At 44.0% G+C, this 16598-nt stretch overlaps 1 protein-coding gene and 1 non-coding gene across 5 annotated transcripts; both read right to left on the bottom strand.

Moving 5' to 3' along the window:
• Window positions 1-8056: 8056 nt before the first annotated feature.
• LOC120835016 (matrix remodeling-associated protein 8) lies at window positions 8057-15681 on the bottom strand. Of its 4 annotated transcripts, XM_078092232.1 has the most exons (10): window positions 15420-15681; window positions 14789-14815; window positions 14401-14703; window positions 14004-14105; window positions 13782-13915; window positions 13516-13695; window positions 11763-11904; window positions 8681-8839; window positions 8384-8440; window positions 8057-8306 (listed from the first exon to the last, which is right to left on the bottom strand). In XM_078092232.1, the coding sequence occupies exons 1-10, from the start codon at window positions 15469-15471 to the stop codon at window positions 8209-8211; spliced, it is 1254 nt and encodes a 417-aa protein (XP_077948358.1). In that variant the 5' UTR covers window positions 15472-15681; the 3' UTR covers window positions 8057-8208. The 4 variants fall into 4 exon arrangements, 3 of the variants coding, with proteins under 3 accessions (XP_077948358.1, XP_077948356.1, XP_077948357.1); XR_013453206.1 differs by lacking the exon at window positions 8057-8306 and having other exon boundaries at window positions 8366-8469; window positions 8576-8839; XM_078092230.1 differs by lacking the exon at window positions 8057-8306 and having other exon boundaries at window positions 8437-8582.
• A 422-nt stretch (window positions 15682-16103) lies between these two features.
• Window positions 16104-16175, bottom strand: trnae-uuc (transfer RNA glutamic acid (anticodon UUC)). Its single transcript has one exon. It is a non-coding gene; the product is annotated as a tRNA-Glu (tRNA).
• Window positions 16176-16598: the final 423 nt, after the last annotated feature.

Here is a 16598-nt window from a genome sequence, read left to right as displayed (position 1 = left end):
ACATTTTAGCGTGGTTTGTTTTATTACATTTTAGCGTGCTTTGTAGCCTGGCCAACCACATTACACAATGAAAGGACCTCCCCTCTCCAATTAACACAGCTGCTTTAAAGGACACTAAGCACGGCATGAAAGCGGGAAGCCACAGGAAGGTGAAGCCACAGAAAGGTGAAAAGGACAATACTCCTACAGAAAGGTGAAGCCACGAGCAGGAGAAGCCACGGGAAATCAAGGGAGAGGACGGCAAGACAGCGGACGAGCAGGCAGGGTGCAACGAAGAGAGGAACGAGACGGACTGGACACCTCACCCAGGAAAGGAACGGAACCGGAAACAAGAAGAAAGGGCAAGACTGATCAGCAGCAGTGGCTGGTCGAATTCTCGAAATCTTTTTTAGTTCTTTGTTCCAGCTGGACTTTTAATACAATTGTAGTTATTTATGGGTTTTTAGTTAATAATAAAATCCTCCTTTTAAACCACGCTTTTAAGTCTTGTGATCCATGCTGTTCTTCCTCTGGTGAACAAGAACCAGTTTTTATGGAGACCTAGACTCCGCAACTAGGTGACGTTGCTGGTACCTTTTTTATAAATGTATCTTATTTTTTATTAGATTTTAAGTCCCCCGCCTCACAGGGCTGACAAGGGAACTTTTCTGGCGTTGCTGGCAGGACCAGATTGGAGAACGGCTGCGGCGATGTAAGACACAAAAAGGCTTCGAAGATGATGATGCCTGTGTTTCCTGGTGCCCCGTGGCTGCCAAAATTAAGGGCCAGGTGAAGAGGTAAAATACAGTGATTGGAAGGAACAGATTCAAGGACTGTTAAGTTCCCAAGAATTAACAGAGGCTGGGAAGGCAGCTATTGTGTTGGGAGCCTTAGCAGGTGAGGCTAAACGCCAGGTCAGCGTCCTTGAAGACAGTGAGCGAGACCAGGGTAGGAAGATTTTTCTCTATCTAGACTCTCTCTATGGTGATAGAACCCCAACCCCGGTTTTAAGATAAGTTCTTCGGTTGTAAACAGAAACCTGGACAGACCGTACCCTGGTTCATATTACGGTTGAGAGAGCTGTTTTGCATGTTGCGGCGGCATGATCCAAGCAACGCCCCCTCTGACACGGTGCTACGAGACCAGTTGTTGCTTGGGCTAAACGAAGGCCCAAAGGTTCAGGCGCTGAAGGTGTATGCGCGCAGTAACCCAGACGAAGACTTTGCTGCACTACGGCAAGAGGCACTACTGCTGGACTCAGAACACGGATACACACAGCCGGAGGTAACATTCTTTTCTGTGAACAACTCTCATGCCTCCCCTGCTTTGTTACAGAAGGAAAGTTGGAGAGACACGCTGAAGCGAGAGATCATGGAAGATGTGAAATCCCAGATGCAAGGACTCACCCAAGAATTAATGAAGGAAATTAAACCACTCCTTCAACCAGTCAATGCTCCCCCACAGCCCCTGACACAACATAGGAAGCGGTCGCGACCGGCGTCCGGTGTTAATGACTGGGATGAACAAGGTAGGCCAATCTGTCGCCAATGTAGACAAGCGGGACATATAGCCAGGTATTGTAGGAGGCCTGCTGCTTCCCAGGCGGCTTTAAACTAGCTGTCCCTGCTGCTGAGGTCCAAGGGGCAGGGGTTGCTAATGCACTACACGACTCAAGGGCCACGGAGGCCTTTATTGGGCAATGCCCAACTATAGGAGTAACGATTGAAGGGGTTGAGTTGCAAGGACTGTTGGATACGGGGTCTCAGGTTACATTAATGCAGCAGAGTCTATTTGAGCAGCATTTTTCCAAAGCTAAGCTTGGGAAGACCACTGTAGTTTTCCAGTTAAGGGCAGCCAACGGCCTGGAGATCCCTTACACTAGCTACGCAGTGTTTGATCTGGAAGTGGAAGGCATCAAAATACTTGGACGAGGAGTCGTGATTATTAAAGATAAACACTGCACCCACCCGCTCCTCATAGGTATGAATGTTGTGACCGCCTGCTGGGAAACACTCTTTCAACGGCCTGGAAGGCCTGTTTCCACCCCACAGCAGCTGAAGAACCAGAGAGTTTGGTGGGATGCTTTTGCTACCTGTCGACGTATCGAGGCCACCATGACAGAAGACGGATTCTTGGGAAACGTGCGGCCAGCTACTCGCCAAAATATCCGAGTCCCACCAAAGAGTGAGTTGCTGGTGTGGGGCCGTGCTCGGATGGGCCCGGGAGGAACAGACTACTGTGCCCTGATGGAAGCATTACCTGAAACCAACAATGTTGGCGTAGCTAGGACACTAGCAGTGGTAAGAAATGGGTGAATCCCTGTTTGTGTCTGTAACCCATATCCCTACACCTTGTCAATAGGGCGGAACCAGAAATTGGGTAAGCTGTACCACGTTGATGAAGCTGATGTGCGTGGATCTCGTGACCTTACCCTATCTCTGAAAGACAATTGTGTTGTTGAAGTGGCTTTGGTAGATGCAACAGGCAGCCACAAGGGACAGGAGCTGCCTGAAGAGGTAAAGAACCTGACTAACCGATCTGATCTCTCTAAACAGCAACAGGAGGAGCTATGCACCCTGTTGCTCAAGTGGAAGGACGCGTTTGCTAACCATGATGAAGACTTTGGTCGGACAGACCTGGTACAACACCGTATCCATACGGGTGATGCAGCGCCCATCAGAGAAAGGTACCGACCTCTTCCGCCTCTGGTGTATAAGGAAATGAAAAACCTACTTGCAGAAATGCTTGAGAAGGGGATAATCAGAGAAAGTTGTAGCCCATGGGCTGCACCCATAGTTCTGGTGAAGAAGAAGGATGGTAACTGGAGGTTCTGTGTGGACTATAGGAAACTCAATGCCGTAACCCATAAAGATGCCTTTCCCCTTCCAAGAATCGAAGAGACTCTAACAAACCTGACCCGAGCCGAGTGGTTTCCTACCCTTGACCTGGCTAGTGGCTATTGGCAGGTTGAGATGGACCCCCAAGACCGAGAGAAAACTGCCTTTACAACCCCACTTGGACTATTTGAGTTTGAGCGCATGCCTTTTGGCCTCTGTAATGCACCAGCAACATTTCAGCGCCTAATGCAACAGTGTTTAAGTGGCCAAATGGCGGAGTCCCTATTGGTGTATTTGGACGACATCATAATATACTCACCTGATTTTTCCTCTCACCTACAGCATTCCAGCAAATAAAAAGCCCAAGCCCAGGAGGGAAGGGAACGTGTAATAGCGTACGCCAGCCCAAGTCTACACCCAACCGAGAAGAATGATGCTAACTACAGTTCGTTTAAGCTAGAGCTTCTGGCTCTAAAGTGGCCGGTGACTGAGAAATTCAGAGACTACTTGACTGGAACACAGTTCACAGTATACACAGACAATAACCCTGTTGCTCACCTGCAGACGGCTCGACTGGGTGCTGTGGAACAACGCTGGGTCGCTCAGCTGGCTTCTTTCAACTACGACGTCAAGTACCGCCCAGGTAAAAGCAATGCTAATGCAGATGCTCTGTCCAGGTTTCCAGTTGACCCCATCCCTGCCAAGCTTGCAGACCAAGAGTGTGAAACACGAACAGGCGTGACCACGGCAGCCATTGAGCTAAACCCTAGAAGTGAGGACAGTGAGTGGGCTAGCAGCGAATGGGAAGATGCACAAGCCGGTGATCCAGACATACAAGTGACTAAGAGGTATGTAGAAAACCAGACTCTACCGACGGGACCAGAACGCCGAGCCTTGTCCTGTAGAGCACAGATTGTTGCAACAGCGGAAAAGACTTCAAGTTGAAAACAAAATATTGTGCCGTAAGGTTACTGATCAGCATACCATGAAGTATGCTTCCAGGTGGTGTGTCCAAGCTCAAGGTGTGAAGAGGTCTGGAAAAAGGTCCATGAAGCTGCTGCCCATGCTGGTGTGGATCGGACCCTGGCCCGCATACGACAGCATTTCTATTGGCCTGACATGGAGCAAGAGGTACGCCATTTCCATTTGGGTTGTGTTGCCTGCAGCCTCCAGAGGAAAAGAGTAGAGCCTAGGGCCCCTCTTAACCCGATAGCTGTGTCATACCCTCTTGAGGTTATGGGGCTAGACTTCTTTCCTTAGGTCAGCCAACAGACCGTATTCAAAACATCCTTGTTGCCACGGATTTATTTACACGCTACTCTTGGGCCATCCTCACACATGACCAAACGGCTCAGACAACAGTAAAAGCTCTGTGGACACATGTAATACAGCCTTTTGGCTGTCCAGCTCGGTTCCATTCTGACCAGGGACCAAATTTTGAGTCGGCATTGATGAAACAGCTCTGTGATACTTATGGTTATGGTATAACTAAAAGCCGCACAACGCTCTACCATCCTGCAGGAAACGGTGGGGCAGAACGCTTCAAACAGACCTTGTTAAACATGCTCCGCTCTCTAGAAACAGAGAAGCAAAACCTTCCTGTGCATGTGGGACTTGGTGTCGGTCCCCAGCAACTACGCCATGACATTGGTGGTTGGATACTAGACCACCAACAGAGACTTTCACTAGCGTATCGTATAGCTAGACAGAAAATGGATAACGCAGCCTCCAAAAGCAAACAACACTATGACAAAAGAGCTAAAGCTATGCCACTCTTACCCGGAGAGAGAGTATGGGTACGCAACAGAAATCGACGAGGTCAAGGAAAATTGTGTACTTGGTGGGACCCTGAACAATTTGTTATTGTTGAACTAGTGGGCAATAAAGGGTTGGTGTATAGGAGAAGGGGGGCCGTGAAAGAACTGTACATAGAAATGCTTTGAAAGTCTGCTTAGCTCCTCCAATAGACCCCAACCCACCGACCAATGGGCCCGCAGCAGAGACACACTGGCCACAAGGTACAGCATTCTATGGGTTTTCTCCAGCCCCAGTGGTGGTCCCGGCGCAGGAGCAAGGACCAGAAGTAGCGCTGCGACGCTCAAACAGGACTAACCTCGGCCAGCCACCTGCTCGTTATAGGGAAATTTAGGTATTCATGTTGCAGGGACTGCCAACATTAAAGAGTGGAGGGATGTCACCAGGGGGACATTGTGGTTTCTGTAAATTATTAGTTTATTATATTTTAGCATGGTTTGGTTTTACATTTTAGCGGGGTTTGTTTTATTACATTTTTGCATGGTTTGTTTTATTACATTTTTACATATTAACCCACCTTTCAGTAAACTACATGCACCTGGAGGGACTAATCAATTGCAGAGGGCCCTGGCCAACCACATTACACAATGAAAGGACCTCCCCTCTCCAATTAACACAGCTGCTTTAAAGGACACTAAGCACGGCATGAAAGCGGGAAGCCACAGGAGGGGGAAGCCACAGAAAGGGGAAGCCACGGGAAATCAAGGGAGAGGACGGCAAGACAGCGGACAAGCAGGCAGGGTGCAACGAGGAGAGGAACGAGACGGACTGGACACCCCACCCAGGAAAGGAACGGAACCGGAAACAAGAAGAAAGGGCAAGACTGATCAGCAGCAGTGGCTGGTCGAATTCTTAATCTTTTTTAGTACTTTGTTCCAGCTGGACTTTTAATACAATTGTAGTTATTTATGGGTTTTTAGTTAATGATAAAATCCTCCTTTTAAACCATGCTTTTAAGTCTTGTGATCCATGCTGTTCTTCCTCTGGTGAACAAGAACCTGTTTTTATGGAGACCTAGACTCCGCAACTAGGTGGCGTTGCTGGTACCTTTTTTTTTTATAAATGTATCTTATTTTTTATTAGATTTTAAGTCCCCCGCCTCACAGGGCTGACAAGTGGAACAAACTGCACCTGGAGAATGGGATCCTGTACAGACGGACTGATGAAAGACAGCAGCTCGTCCTGCCGGCAAATAACAAGCATGTGGCAATGAAACATCTTCATGACGAGATGTGGGAACTGAGAGGGTGTTACACCTGGCTAGGGAACGGTTTTATTGGCCTTTTATGAAGAGAGAGATAGAAGACTATGTCACTCGAAAGTGTCCATGCATAAAACAAAGAAACCTGTCACCCACACGCGTGCCCCCATGGGTAGTATAACTACTAGTTCTCCGTTGGAGCTTGTATGTGTTGACTACTTGCATCTTGAGACCAGTCGAGGACGCTACCAATATATACTAGTGATTAGGGGTGTAACGATTCATTTTAACAACGATTCGAATCGCGATTCATGGACGATCTGGGTTAAGTTACGATTCGATTCGACTCGATTCAGTGACTTGAAATCAATTCAGTAACTTTACTGGACAGTGCAGGCAAAGTTTCTGAGATCCCCGTTTCTTGTAAGGAAATATTGGATATTATAAACAAGCAAACAACAATTAATGGCAAATGTATTAACCTTTTATTTGAATCAAGTGCCATTTTCAATGTAAACATGACACATTACACAATGTTTGGATCAATTCACAGAACCACATTGTAGGGTTGCATGTCTTTACAGATAAACTTTCGTGCTGGCGAAGCCTGAGGTGTCTGCAGAGCTGGAGTTACCTGCTGCTGCTGCAGCGGTAACGCTGCTAGAGGTGCCTGACTGTCGGCGTTGTTTAATCCCACGGCGCCTTAGTAGATGGCTGGAAAGATTCGTCGTGTTTCCGTGGTTTTTTATTTGTCTTCTACATATTCTACAAACAGCGACCGACTTATTTAGAACCCCTCCGTGTTTGCAAAAGCCAAAATGTTTCCACACGCTGGACCGATAAGTTAGTTTGTAAATGTCTTGCTCGTAGTCGTCTCCGCCACGCTGTGTTTTGTTGTTCAGAGTTTCGAGCGGCTGCCGCTGCGTACTGATGACGTCACAGACAGGCAGACTGAATCGAGTAACGTTTAACGTGTCTAAAGTGCTAAAAAACCAACAAACACACATCCATACCGTTTTTGTACTTCAATCCAATGTGCAGTTTCCAAGTATCGATACAATCGATTATGTACCATTTCAATCGATTTGTATTCGATATATGTCGTCCGGAATGCCGATTTGCGGAGCACAGATCGATTCAGTTGGATCGCAGGAATATAAATCGATTAATCGATTCACTGAATGAATCGTTACACCCCTAATGTGTACTGAAGTGGGACTGTTAAGATGAATTCTTACAAATTAAGAAATCTGGAGGAGTTACCTTCCTACAAAAACACACTGACCTTTTAAAGACGATTTGGATAGGTTTTCTAGTTTCAGTATTCCTGTTTGTCTTTATCTAAATAGGAAGGGTTAGTAACTGCATTACATAAATTCCAACGCATTTTGTATTTTTTTCATGTGAATTAAAGTGCATGTAAAACAGAAGTTCTGAATCATCAAATCAGCTGCGGTTAATAACATTTAGGTAAATGTAATATGGCCGTACATTGTCATAACTGCTGGAACACAGGCATTTTAAAATTTTCTGTGTAGTGAAAATAGTTGTTAAGGAAAAGATCTGTAAATCTGGCTATTTCCTTACTACTTCTCCCCACCCACACACTCACTTAACCAATAATAATATTGAATTAATTTGAATACAAATAAACGATATCTCCTCAAGCCAATCATGAATGACCAACTTCAGTTAAACAAGTTTTAATAATTGAATTTTAATACATTTAAAATGGAACAAACCAAAAAATATAGTCTGAGCATCGTAATGATACATTTTTACATACACTGCATCAATGGTCCGTTAGCATTCAGTTAATCAAAGCCTACAGGAATTAGTCCACACTAATCAGGGGCTAAGCGAAAATGAATATGTGAGTAAGAAAAAAAGTACAAAAATATTTTGAGGTACTTTGACCAAATGCTGTAATAACCCATTATTCAACTTTACGCAATTCAATTCATCCACACTTGCTCCTTCATTTAACAGTCGAGGCGACTGCTTTACATTTTGGATTCGCCTCTGGGTGGCGTTGTTATCCTGTTTTGGGCCGAGTCAAGTGTTTTTTGTTTTGTTTTTTCTGATTGAGCACAATTTAAACAAAATCTGCTTATCTTCGTTACTAATACGGACAATTTGAAGAAAGAAAAAAAACGTGTGAGCATGTAAGCTATGTTTACTGCTTTTTCTGAAGTTAATAACATTTTGTCTCTTGCCTGTCTCCTGTCCGGACAGAGGGTGTTAAGTCTGTGGAGCCTCTGGACCAGCCAGAGACTCCAGTTCCACTTCTCCTCACTTTGAAAATTTCTGCATCTCTGCAAAGAAGCCGAGACAAAATGAATGTTGAAAATGAGATAACAAATCACAATGGCTGCCTTAGGGTTTGGGTGGTTGTCTTTTACCATTGTCAAGATCAATGACTTTAGCGAGAGTCTTCATTTGTACCTTCTCTTGCAGCAGGTTGTTCTTAAAGTCTAAAATCACAAAGGACCAAATTTAAAACACGCAATCGAGAAGGTTGCACATTTTTTTTCTCACTCATTTGACTCACCAAACCTTCTCTCCTCTCGACTGCATGCGCTCACTTCAGTAACGCCTATCTCAAAGTCTTCCGAGCTACTGTGACTTCTGCTGGACCTAACACAGTAAGAAAGAGACACCTGTGTGTGTGTGTGTGTGTGTGTGTGTGTGTGTGAGTGAAAGGGGAAGACCCTGATCATGTGAATTGTTTGTGTGTTCTCACCTCATTGCTGACTCCGGATAAAAAAGGAAAAGGAAAACTAGATGAGATTCAGAACCGTAGATTAAATGTGAATCTACAGTCAGACTGAGGTGCTGCAGGTCAGACCTCTGGTCCTCTGTCTTCGTGTGATGAGGATGATGATGAGGATAATAAAGGCCAGGAGCAGGAAGGAGGTGAGGATGTAGCCCAGTGGCATTAGGAAGTGTTGCCTCTGGTCGGGCAGAATCACTTTGATGACTCGCGGGGATTCGTCCTTCTTGGTGTCTGAGAATCACAGCAGTTAGCATTGAATATTTCTTTGTTCTTCGTCTATTCTCTTTTCTTGTACAGACAGACTGTGTCATTGTGAAGCGAGAACAGACCTCACATTGTACAGATAGCACATACCTGGTGAACGACACAGAACTCCATTGAACTCCAGTGGAGAAGTTACCTTCCGAATTCTTTCTCAGTCATATTGTGTTTAGCCGCACTAGCAGTGCTAGTTAATCCTATGTGTAGTTCAGACTCAGTGTGTTTACATGATGGTATCATATCCGATACGATAGGTGGCGCTGTTTTCATTACAACTAGTTGTGATACAGCCATTTCCGCTTGACCTCTTCACCACTACCAACAACAACCAACAACATCAACATTACGAGAAAGATGGCGAACGGAGAGCAAGGTGAAGCTACATCCCTCTACTATTTTTGCATGATGTTAATAGGAGTACAGCGAATGCGAATGGCGCTATTGGCTGATTTGATAACGGAGAGAAGACGCCGTCGGGATCTCAAGCAAGTCCAGTTCCTTATCCGATTCACCGTTACATGCCACAATAGTCGAACTATCAACTGGATCGGATCGAGTTATCCAGGGGTGTTAGTCGGATCGTAGTCGGACCGTGCATAGTCGGACAAAGGTGTTTACATGAAACGATAATTCGATTTCAGTCCGACTAAGCCAGTTATTCAAATCCATGTAACCACGCTGACTGAGTTTGAATCTTGAATTTTGGCACATACATTCATGTTGCTGAGGGAATCAATGGTATTGAATTTGGTGGTACTCTGAGGAAAGAATGATCTGAGAGATGTTGCAAGATGTTGCTGTGAAACACAATGTTTTGGCAATGTTTTAGACTTGAGTCTACATTTTCGGAGACTCCCAACAAATACCATTTTGAGTGGTTCTGTGCATGATGTTTCATATGTGTGTGCATTTGTTGCTGCACGTGTACAGGTGTGATGAAAACTATTGTGCAAAGTGTTTAATTTCACAAGTAATTACATTTTCTGGCTGTAGAGAAAAACCTGGAGAGTTTCCAAAGGCATTGAGGAATAATTAAGCATGAGGTGATGTGTGGATTAGGTGATATGTGCGGTCTTGCAGAGTGTTGAGAAGCAGAGGGGTGAGGGAAAGCCTGGTTTCACTTTTCATCGTTAAAAAAGTGCAAGAAGCAGCTATGGACCTCAGACTTAACATATTTGAGCCAAAATGAGATCCAGACAGAAAGTCATGCTGTGATGTACTTTTCCTGGCAGTAAAACACAAAGAAGTGAGGACGAGGAGGGAAGGAAGGACAAAGCCCCATGGAACAGGGGAGGAGAGCCAAGGGGGGAAATGAGAGGTTTCTCCAGAGCTTTGCCTCACACAATGAAGTTAGTTTATCCTAATACAAACTCAAAGTGCATACACCTACATCTCCATATCCTCTCCTATGTCATCAACAGATTCCTAAATCTCTTTATGTGTCCCTGCTGTCGCGTGGACTAAGTAAACTTCCTGCTCTTGTCCACAAAATAACCAAAAGCTATTTTTTTCCATAAAGGAAGGAAAAAAGAAGGTGAGAAAAGTGATGGCAAAGAGCGAGTGACCACACCTTGATGAAAACAAACAAACCTAAGCGAGTGGGATCCTTCAAGGAGGGAAATCAAAGAGAAGGCTGGACAGACGGAAGAGAGAAATGTTTCCAGGATGTCAGCACAGGGCCAAAGTCAACAGGGCAGCAGACAGTCAGAGACGACAAGACAGGAGCAGATAAGATAAATGACAGGGCCTCTTCTGTCTGAGAGCACAGAGAAGAAACCGTGCAAAGTCACTCTTGTTCAATTTAATTCAATTCATTTTATTTTGTATAGCCCAAATTACAAATTTGCCTCAGAGGACTTTGTAGTCTGTACACATGCAACATCCTCGGTCCGGGAAGCCTCACATCAACACAGGAGAAATTCCCCAAAAAGCAACAACAATGTTTTGTGGAGTACAAATCATTTCTGCATCTTGTTTCTAACCAGCAAAGCTGCAATCATACTGCTTTATAACAGCTTGCAGAGTTAAAAATTAATTGTGCCCAAAGACTGTATCCGAAAGATTCCTCAGAGATGAGATCAGACTAGGCATGCTCCACCACACGCGCGCACACACACACACAGATTTGACCACAGGCATTTTGGATTTCCAAATCTCTCTGAATGAGTTCCCCACATTTATACATCTGCCATTAAAGCATTTGCTTCAGTTACCTTCTGGTAACACCGACACACGTACCGAGTAAAAGTTCTCATTCTACAAGAATTTGAGGACCCGATGTTCTCTCTCTCTCTCTTTCTCTCTTTCTCCTCTTTCTAATATGACCTCAGGGAAAGAATTTCCTGGGTGTATCAAAGCGCTGAGCAATGTGAACCAAGCTATTGGTAAAGGATAAACAGGCAACATGCAGAAAATACAAATACTTAGTCAAACTAACAAGAGAAATCAATAAAACTAAAGTATGTTAAGTAGTGCTATAGCAACAAAACGGTGAAGAATGAGTAGAAAGGTTACGGGGCTGAGGTTTGGAGGACTGGGCTGTGAGGCAGCAAATGTGATTTTAGGCATCTCGACAATCTATATAAATCTCATGAAACCAAACAAAAGTTAAGAAATAAAAGCTTTTCTTCCCCTCCCCTCTCCATTCTGTCTACACTGTTACTTTGAGCTACAAGTGTGAAGCAGAGAAGAGTCCTGGCCTGAGGACAAAAGGACAAGCCACAGAGGGAAGGAGTGAAGGAAACAGATGTGTTTTGTTTATTCTCAATGATCATATGATAGTTTGTAGTTTGAAGTAGTTTGAATCCACGTCAAACTAAGTCATAAAACAGTCTCTCTGCTAAAGCACTTAGGCTGACTCACTGTAACTAGAGCAGGAGGAGGTGTGTGTTACCTTTGTCTTCACTGGGCAGTGCTTTGGCTGGCGGTATGGTCTGAATCACTGGTGCTTCCACTGTTACCTGAAACTCTCTCCTCTCATGGAGACCACAGTAATGGTGGTGAAGGTGGCAGGAATACATCCCCTGGTCTGTGAGCTGTGTGTTAAACGTTGACAGACAAATATACACACACACACACACACACACACACACACACACACATTAAAGGCCACTGTATGTGCCTTCAGAGAAATCATTTGTGATCCAAGTGTAGACACCAACAACAAATAGGTAGCTGGAGTTTTAAAATGCCAGAATACATTTTGTGTAATGTAAACAATAATAATGGAGGATTCTGATGTTGATCAAGATCCCTATGAAATCCTTAAACCCCTGTTGAAAGAGTTCTCCCTCATTCTCCTAGGACATAATAGTCAGTCACTGGCAGCCTAAAAGCCCTCCAAACAGTGGTCACCTCTAGCTGGTAATGGTCTAAAAACAGGCAATTTTATCTACATTTTGCTTATTTTTCATCATTGAGGTAAGTGATTCCTCTCTAAGTATACTTTTCATTTTTCATAAAACATATTTCCGTATTTTGCATGTGTTAGGGAATACTTCTTATTGTGCTATTATCATTACGCAATATACTGTTTCATTGTCCTGGTTTAATTGCGTTAAAACAGGAAATCTTCTCCATCCAAACTGAGCAACTCAATATATGGGAGGAAGGTCCAAGACACATTTGCATAGACTCATACGTTATCTTACGCACACATACATTCACCTGTGTAAGCTGTTTTAAACCTCGAGTCGACATACCCAGTTTGGTGTACAATGCCTTTTGCTATTACTGTTGTACTACTGACCTTTTTAACAAACAAGTGTTGACTTATCATGCTTACATAGTTCACTACCTCAATAAAAGGAGGCTGCATGGGGAAGTCCAGTCGGAGTTGGCTGTGATCGAGTGAAGAGTCTAGTACTCTAAGATTCTTGACCGGGCTCCCCGTAAAACTTACAAGTCGACTGAGTGTCTTTGTTTCTCGTGCTGTGATTGTTCTCTGGTGTAATCAGCAGGGTTCGTGGTTTCTAACTACGACCTAACAGCATGTATTTTGCTAAATATAGCCTCCTCGTGTTTAGAACAAATACCTATTTGAGCAAATGGGATAATTTGACAACACTTAAAACTTCCAATTTATCAAAAGAATCATTAAAAAATAAATGATTTTCCACTTTTTGGAGTTTGTGTTTCATTAGAGCTGATTGATTCTTCTTTTAAGCATTTCAAACATAAACGATGAACAGAAGTGGTGTGGCAGTCGGGCTGAGTGTGCCTTCATCTAACAGGAAACGTGGCCCGTCCCATCGCGTCGTCTTCAATCTCCGGAGCCCGGCTGAGCCCGTATTTAACCCAAATTGAATGATTGGTGACCACTGTCAAAAAAACAACGGGTACAATGAGATTCCTTTCAACTGACTGTTGACCTTTCTCTGCTTGTATCACTACAAATAGCACCAAAGGGGCCAGTAGGAAGATATTTTAAAGTCTGTTACTGTTGTTATCCAAGACATGAGGTTCAACATACTTTGTCTGCTTACCAATTTTTCCCAAAAGAGCGATAAAGAACTGCATTACCAATGGAGGTTCCGTGTGTTCTAGTAACACAGTTTGGGGAGACTGCAGTGGAAAGGGTGTAGCTCTTATGTTTTACTAAAGCTTTAAGAAGTTTCCAGTTCAGTGTTCCTTTTACACACACAAACCTGCAGATCAGATATGGAAAGAGAAAAGTCTCCCTCCGAGAAGGCTTGATTGCTGAGGTTCATCTTCCTCTGGAGGAACAGCGGCCCGTAGCTTCGTTGTTCCCCCGAGGCGTACAGGTCCACCAGGCGGTCAGCTCGGTCGCGGCGGACTCCCGGGGACTGACGGTCCCAATGGACCACCTGGAAGCCACCAAGTAGATATTTCAGTAAATATTACATGGTCCGTTTGAATCTAATGTCCCAACAAACGAGTTCATGCATCGCACTTGCTGATCCTCCTCCTCGTCGCTCCAGTCCGTCCACACGTTACGCCGCTTGATGCACGGCAGCACCACAGTACTGCCGAGCAGCACCACGTACACAGCCTTTTGGCCGTCCCAGAAGCGCTGCGCCTTACGACCTTATGTGTGTGGAAGGGAACAAACAAGGTCAGACTTGACGTTGCGATGTGTGGAAGATGCTGAGGGTCCGTGCGGTGTGATACGCACGTGACTTAGTGACGTTGAGTTGCACTCGGACTGTCTCGTACAGGTGGCAGTAGAGGTGGTGGAGGTTACAGGAGTACAGGCCTCTGTCATTCATTGCTACGTCTGTAATCACACACAGAATACTCAGATATGCTGATAATCTCACTTAAAAAGAACCGTAGCACTTTGCTGTAGTTTATGAGTTATAAATTGTTTGCTTCACATTCCTTCCACCTGGTCATTCTGGAATAAAACATGTTTTTCTTTAGTGGTCAACTCTCAATGATAATGTTGTCTGGAAGTTTCCCACAATGCACTTTTCAAAACAACAGTTTTTACGAGAAAGGTTAGATGCTTTGCTTAAAAGAAAGACCACGTCTGTGTTTGAAAGATTGATATACAGACTGTTGAGTGTGACCTTTGATGACGAGGGAGAAGTTTCCATCGCTGAAGGCTCTTGGGCTGGGGCCAACCCTACCCTGGTTGTAGGAGTTGTAGATCCTCTTGTCCCCTGTGGAGAACATGTCCAGCACCCTCTCCATTGCGTAATCTGGACTGGCCCGGAACATGTCCCAGTGGACCACCCTCTGCCTGTCCCTCACCCTGTCCCTGGTCCACACCATGCGGCCACTCACACACTGCAGCACCACCCTCGACCCAGCGGAGGCGCTCACATTATACCCTGCCACCACCACGCTGCTGCTGTCAGACTGAGCAGACACTAAAGGGCAGAGAGGGTGTTGAGTGTACACACTGGGACAATCAGAAAGAGGTATAACTGCCCAAGCACATAAAAAGAACCATACCTGCAGTGAAGAGGCAGGCTACAGGGACTGAAAGAAAGAAAAAGTATGGAAAGTGAACAGCATGATCACTAAAACAAACCCTGTGACAGCCATTCCAGGTGATGGTAAATTGTGTAGCTCCACCATGTTGGATGGTGCTCTTAATTCAGATGTAACTACAGCTGAATTTGGTTTATTCAGGTCACTGAATATGCATTTAAATTGATAGTCCAGTTCTTGACTGAAGATCATGATGTGTAGTTGAGAAAGTGTTTATGCTTTTGACACAGAGTTAGTAAAACTGACAGGAATATATGTGTCTGTGGAAGCGTGAGGCAGACAGGAGAAGTCTGGCTTTAATATTAGACGAAATTATTTCTATAATGATTTTAATCATATCTGTCTCATTAGGTGTCAGCAAATTAACTGAAATGTTTTCTAAAACATTTAAATAAGCTTAGTTTTGTCGAAGTCTTAAAATGTGGAGCTTAAGCAAAATCATGAAAGACTACTCATTTAATCCTAATTTATACCAGTTGTTTTGCACATGTTTGGAGCTAAGTTTTTTTATAAACCCTATATAACATTAAGTTATTGTTTTTGCATGCTAAAGCATATTTTTGGAAAACAATGCTTCACAAATCAAACTTACTGTGAATCAAGAGGAGAGCCTGAAAAATGATGTCGTACCTCTCGGACTTCATGTTTACTAATGTAACGGTTCTGCTACTCGAGCCTGTGCGCCTGGAAGACGGCCCCGAGGGTAATAAAACACTTAAAATATATTCGGATCCATCCGTAGCAGGATTCAATTCTGTCAAATTTTTTTAGTTTAATTAGCAAAAGGCATCGCCACACTAGGACTTCAACACTGAACTAAAACAGGACTGAAGTGAACTGAACCCACCCGGAAAATGATACCTGACACCATTTGAACGTGCCCTCTCTTCCCAGAACTGAAACAGTACGAAAGTACTGTTCTTCATGCATTCCTATGAATTACTATACTCCTTAATACAATTGTTAAGACGACTTTAATGTCGCTTGATCATTCCTGATCATAATAATAATAACACCAATAATAATAATACCAAAAATAATAATGCTTTAGGTTTTTTTTCTTATTTCCTGGGTTCATCTTTTTATTCAGCTCCAACACGACCCATAGTGGCTGGTTATGTGCGAATTTTAATTCAAAGTTTGCCTGAAAGATAACTGGTTTTATTAATTTATTAATCGATCCTATTTCCCCATAAAATAAGTCTCAAATACTTGCGGAAATGTCTCCCCAAGTTGCTGCAAACTCACCTTAAAACCTGCTAAAGCTAAAACTAAGTTCCCATACCGGGAGTCGAACCCGGGCCGCCTGGGTGAAAACCAGGAATCCTAACCGCTAGACCATATGGGAAGGGACGACTGTACCCGTCAGTATTTGGTATTATAAACCTAAAACTTAAATCATGTATTACATATACAGAAATAGTTTTGATAGATTAAAATATCAATCACGTAGTCATGTATCCAAGTATCACAGTGTGTATTATGTGACATTGAATAGCCTATTGTCTGATTGTCATCCGTTATGATTCTAATCTCATTAGATCGGTATGCATTTCTGATCTAGAACAATACAATTGTCGTTGGAGGGGGAAACCAGATTTATTGTAGTGACAGATTTTCTTGAGCCACTCGGCAGGGTGCGGGGGGAGATCCTGTTCCCCACTCGCTCACACAGCGATTCCAAGTTTTTTTTTTGTTTTCTTTGGGTGAAGTTCCCGTTATTAGTTGTATACTTCATAAAACACAACTGCATCTACATTTAGTTCGTGAT

This window comes from Gasterosteus aculeatus, chromosome 17, assembly GCF_964276395.1.
Source record: "Gasterosteus aculeatus chromosome 17, fGasAcu3.hap1.1, whole genome shotgun sequence".
In the NCBI taxonomy this organism is placed as follows: domain Eukaryota; kingdom Metazoa; phylum Chordata; class Actinopteri; order Perciformes; family Gasterosteidae; genus Gasterosteus; species Gasterosteus aculeatus.
This window is presented reverse-complemented; position numbering and strand designations above follow the sequence as displayed.